This window comes from Impatiens glandulifera, chromosome 8 (genome assembly GCF_907164915.1).
Source record: "Impatiens glandulifera chromosome 8, dImpGla2.1, whole genome shotgun sequence".
NCBI lineage: Eukaryota > Viridiplantae > Streptophyta > Magnoliopsida > Ericales > Balsaminaceae > Impatiens > Impatiens glandulifera.
In genome coordinates this window covers 16,488,696-16,494,762 of record NC_061869.1, presented here as the reverse complement: position 1 = coordinate 16,494,762, position 6,067 = coordinate 16,488,696, and the positions used below count along the sequence as shown (strand labels likewise).

Genomic DNA, 6,067 nt, shown 5'->3' with positions numbered 1-6,067 from the left:
GATCGATATATAGCTAGATCTTTAAATATTGAGAGAGAATGTGATGAGTAGTTTATAGGTCATATGGAAGGCCATTTATATTGATTGATATTTGAATAGGTCACTTTGCTGTTATTTTTAAATACTAATAAAACTTATTTTTAAATGAAAATGAAAACCTATCATTTGAGCAATATAATTTAATTTATTATGTAATATTGTTAGTGATCGCGTAAGTTGAAGGATATAGATGAAATATAATTAAGTTGGGTTGTTGCATGAAAACAAGAACCGGGTTATATTGTCTGCTCTCTTTCATTCTCATAGGAAGGGATAAAAGTGTATTTATTAAAAAAAAAAAAAAAAGGTCATTTTTACCAATTTTCCATGTGAGAGGGAACATGAGGAGTAGGGGATTTTTAGTAACAGAGGATCCGGCCTTCAAAACAAGTATGACGAAAAGTGGGGACATATTTGGGATTTAAAGGTGGGTGGGTTAGAAGTTAATGTAATAAATTATAAATATATATATTATAAATATTATAATATTTAAATAAGTTGAGCAAAAAAATTATATCCATTTTATTAGTTTAACCTCTAAAGTCCACTTCTTCCCCATGCTACGAATGAAAGAGAAAATGTAAAAACTATCATTAAAGTAGCTCAGACGTGACTTACTATATCCATATGAATTATGTCCTCTATCTCAATAAATATGATAAAATTCTTCCATTATTGCTCACTAATAATAGTGAAATCTATAGCGCAGAGTGAAAAGAGAATGATGACCGATTAAAAACTATTGATGAACTATCACGTTCATCAAATTTGGTGTTGAATTTTAAAAAAAAAAGTGTTATTAGCCTAAATGGTTAAAGATTTGTATTTATTTGGTTAGGTTGCAAGTTTGAACCATACCTATAGCATTTTTAATTTTATTTTTAACCGTTTTAAGTTTATGAGCGGATCAACTCACATTTCGACTGAAGTATCTATTTACTCTCACATATATATCCAAATTAATCACAGCTCTCGACCTTACAATCCGGACATTTTAAAAATTAAGCATCATTATATATATATATATATATATATATATATATATATATATATATATATATATATATATATATATATATATTTGTTAGTTAAAAAGTTAAACTTATATTGTTAAAATATCCCGTGTTCATTAAAATTTAATGTTGAATTTAAAATATAAAGTCTTATTAGCTTAGTTGGTTAAAAGGTTCTACTTGTTTTTGTTAGGTTGCAAGTTTGAACTATACATATATCATTTTTTATTTTATTTTTAACCGTTTTAAGTTTGTGGGCGGGTCAACCCACAATCCGACCCAAGTATTCATTTACTCTAACATATATCCAAATTAATCAAATCTCTCCATCCAAAAATCTAAACACTTTAGAAATTAAGCATTATTATATATATATATATATATATATATATATATATATATATATATATATATATATATATATATATATATATATATATATATATTTTATTATATATATTTTTTAATTTAATTTTTTTTTTTTTTATAGATTAAGGAGGACTTTTTTTTCAAGGTAGACTCAGCCTTATGCTAAATTTGCCCCTGACCGGAAGTAATGTTGTCTTAGGTGACTAGTGGTGGGTGAACCACACTGCCTCGTTTGAGGAACTGATTAATGGTTTTTTTTTCAAAAATTTTTATTTGATTCAAATTGAGAAAAATTTAGTTTTTAATTCTATTTTATTTATTTATTAATTTTTTTTCTGATTAAATTATTCTTCATCTCTATTTTTTTATTTAATAATTAATTTATATTAAAATAATAATAATAATTTTATATTTGGGATACAAACTTAATTTTTTAAATATTTTATTTGATTGATGTGTGATGTTTCACCTTTCTATTAATTTATCTAGGATGTGTGTTATGTCCATATTATTTTATTTTAATTTGGTTGTGAGCTCAGCGTTTAAAATTTATAATGTTTTATAAATAACTTATTTTAATTCAATTTAAATATATATTGCACTTATATATGGATTACAATGACTACTCGAAAATTTGATACCCATTAATAATTGTAATTGGGAATGAGATGATGATGAATGAGATAATTAATTGGGATCAGTTAACTTCGAGTTCGAGTACACCAAAACTCTATTCCAAATAAACAAATATAATATATATATATTATATCATATCATATATCTTCAAAAATTTATTTTTATCTCTCCATTTAATCATATTAATTTTCATAATTTAGATGATCATAATGTTCTATACTTGACAATACATTTCTACTATACAATTTGAAATTCTTCATATATTCTTTTCTCTCAATAAACATTTATTGAGAAAAATAAAAATCGAACCATAACATTTTAGTCACAAATTTTAAAATTTTAAAATTCAAATAATACATTATTAAAATCCAAATCTATTATTTTCACAAAAATCACATTTTTTTTTTTGTTGGTCATTTTCTTCAACAATCAATTGTCCTTTCGCAACTTTTTTAGTATAAATTTAAAAATAATTTTGTGATATTTAAAATTTGTAACTAGCTACAAGCCTACAATCAGGTTTTGGATATCCGCTAAGTTTTGGATACTCGCATATTCTAGGATTGGATGAGCTAAAATATTCTCATCGAGTTATAGCCCCTTCCATCCATATAATTATATATGTCAAAATTAATTTGCCTACAATGATTTAGTGTGTGATCTATTTTATGATAAGAAATAGCTCATGCATAAGTCATTTAAGAATCTAATATGACAACTTATAAATTATATATATATATATATATATATATATATATATATATATATATATATATATATATATATATATATATATATATATATATATATATATTTCCTAACTCTTTAGGCCATATGTGCGTATAAATACTACATAAGTCATCTTATCTCTACACCATCTAACCGTCCACTTCTCACCATTTTCATCATTTATGTCCATCATCAGGGCCAATATCCTTATCTTCTTCTCATCATCAAACTCTACTATTCATAGAAAGAAAACAAAAAAACTTACTTCATAAACAAACAAGAGTCCACGTATAACTCTAACTTTAACTCCAATTCTAAAAGAGTTTTAAATAAAAATTCTCAAATAACTTAATCGAGCTCCAAATAACTTAATCGAGCTCCGGGTCTTGGTTCATTTTATTTGTTTAATTTGGTTTGGTTTGGTTTAAGTTATTTTAATCCTCTTAAATAATTTACAATGTTTTTAATATTATATGAGACTTAAAATTATGAAACAAATATTATTTCTAATACTATTTAAATCATTTCATTAAATAACCCTTTTTTAATAATCTCAATATTTATTTAAATAAAGACCCATTTTATATATTCATATGAATAATTCAACTAACAGTCACTCTCCTAAGAGACTTAAATGATCATTGCATTAGATTCCAAACAACCATTTGTAATAGAATAATAACTTATTTCATATTTATGTCATCCATGACAAATATTAATTCTTATTTTAATAACAAGAGGAGAATAAAAAAGTTAACAAAGATGAACCATTTAGAATTGATTATTAAAACTTTGAATCCACTGTTCAAATCTTATAATTTTATTATAAAGTAGCTTAATTATTTTGATTTAGGAAACATTTATAAATTAATTAATTTTTACAATTTTAAATATATAATCTTAAAATTTTATGATTTTATAAATATAATGTGAAAATATATTTATAAATTCAAAAAATAATAATTAATTATTTAAATAAATAAACTTATATATATAATTGAATTTTGTAACTTTAATTTGTTTATGTTCAATTATTTATTTCTCTTTATTATCATGTTTTTTATTACACTTGTCATCTTGTTGTTGTTATATACTTTTATTAATTTATTTATTTTTGTCACTTTTATTGTTTGATTAAACAATTATTTTAATGAGAGTAATTTATTTTAAAAAATAAATAATAATAATATATAACTATTGTTTTTAAATAAATTTTACAATTTTAGGTCAATTATTAATTTACGAGTTTATAAATAATTAATAATTTTAAATTAATTTTTTATTTGAGCTTTAATATTTATTTTTTTTTCATGTAAAAAACAACTTAAGCCGCAGCGTCACAACATATTTTATCCCAATCCTTGACCTTATGTGATCACTAATAGGTATTTAATAAGTTAAATTTAGCTTAAACTTTTTGTTTTCATTTATAGTTTTAAATAAATATTTGTTCAGATCTCATCAAAATTAATTACTTTAAACTATTAGCAAATTGAGCAGCTGGCGAAGCATCAATCTCTATATATAAATCAATCTCTTTACCAAGCTAAACTACTCATAATCAAATCCATTCACAATATTTAGTGATAATATATATCGATCATGGCACACATTGGGATCAAAAAGCTAACCAGACAAGTGGAGATCAAATCGGACGGAGATGTGTTTCATGAACTTTTCAGGTCTAAACCTCACCACATTTCCAACATAGCACCTACTCACATTCAGAATGTCGATCTTCACGATGGTGATTGGGGATCGGTTGGTTCGATCATCTTCTGGAATTACACTCATGGTAAGTATTATAACTTACTTCAAATTAGAATAAATTTTTTGTTTGGGGTTCAATTTAATTTTGATGTATCTTTTATTATTTAAGCAATTAGAATTATAAGTGTATATATCAAATTTTATTTTATGTCACAACCTCCAATTAAATAAGGTTTTTGCCAACCAGAACATGCATATCAACATAGTTTAAATATCATTACCTTATAGTTAGGGTTTATTTCGATCCATTCGATAATATTAGGATTGGCGACATCGATATCCATAGTCTAGTACTTCAACCAATGGTAACTAGATCATTGTAAATCATGATAGGGTCCTCTTGAGTTATGAACAATTGATTCTTCTTCGCCTTATATTTTCTTACCTTAATGCCCCTTTTTAAGTTGTTTATGTTTGAAATCTTGATTACACTTAACCATGTTTTGTTGGGTTCACCATTAATTTTGTAACAAAATTGTTTGGTAGATGGAAAGGAGAAGGTGGCAAAGGATATAATTTTAGCAATAGACGAGGAGAAAAAATCAGTGACATTTAAGATCATCGAGGGTGACCTATTAGAGTTGTACAAGACATGCATCTTAACCGTCCACGTGGAACCCCATGGAGAGATAAGTTTGGTGACATGGACTATAGAATATGAAAAACTGACTGAGGATGTAGAGGATCCGACATCCCTCTTGGACTTGTGTATTGCCTTAACCAAGGACATCGAAACATATCATCTCGTTAATTAAGTAATAAGCATATATATATATATATGGACAAGAACGTACGTTACAATAAAGTTCATAATAAATTAAGACCACGTTGGACTGGGTTTTATAAGAGTAAGTGTCATTTTAAATATTTACATGCGAAATTAAATACAAAGTTGGTTAATCATCATGGTAGTACAAGTGTAAAAGTTTGTTGTTTAAGAGATTAAATGTTAAAATTTGAATTCTAATATAACATGTTTTAAGTTAAAATTGATGTGATTGTTATTCGAAAATATTAATTTTTTAAATTTAAAAATAGAAAATAAAGTCTAGAGTAATTATTGCCATATATAAATTGAAAAGGACGGAGTCAAGTTGTGCTGAACCAATAACTACACAACTAATGTTTTTTTAGAATACTGGGTTCTACTGCTTCTATGGAGTGCGACTAATCACCGCGAGTTAAGCACATAACCCGCACATAACCCGCAAACACACATATTTTTTTGAGCATAATATTAGTATGCATGTACAAAATTAACGAGTTACTAAATTAGGTTTAACTTCTCCATGGAATCTAAAACACTAAAGTAATTCACTAGCTATGGACATGTTGATCAAAATAGAGATGAATTGGTATAACAATCTCAAATGATGGGTCAAAGACTCAAAGTAAACATGTAAATACTTAAAGTCGACTTGAACGATGACCTTGAACGATGACCTTGAACGATGACCGACAAATCGTGTCATTAATAAAAACTTGAACTTGATTCTGTTTGTGTTTGGGTT

The 6,067-nt window shown here is 25.4% G+C and overlaps 1 protein-coding gene across 1 annotated transcript; it reads left to right on the top strand.

Moving 5' to 3' along the window:
* Nucleotides 1–4,380: 4,380 nt before the first annotated feature.
* On the top strand, nt 4,381–5,311 carry LOC124913099 (kirola-like). Its single transcript, XM_047453720.1, has 2 exons — nt 4,381–4,581; nt 5,043–5,311. Exons 1-2 carry the CDS (start codon nt 4,389–4,391, stop codon nt 5,309–5,311), a joined length of 462 nt encoding a protein of 153 aa, XP_047309676.1. The 5' UTR covers nt 4,381–4,388.
* Nucleotides 5,312–6,067: the final 756 nt, after the last annotated feature.

Coding starts and splice junctions, on each gene's coding strand:
- LOC124913099 (XM_047453720.1), top strand. CDS start 4,389: ATGGCACACATTGGGATCAAAAAGCTAACCAGACAAGTGGAGATCAAA. Junction 4,582..5,042: donor CTTCTGGAATTACACTCATG/GTAAGTATTATA, acceptor ATTGTTTGGTAG/ATGGAAAGGAGAAGGTGGCA.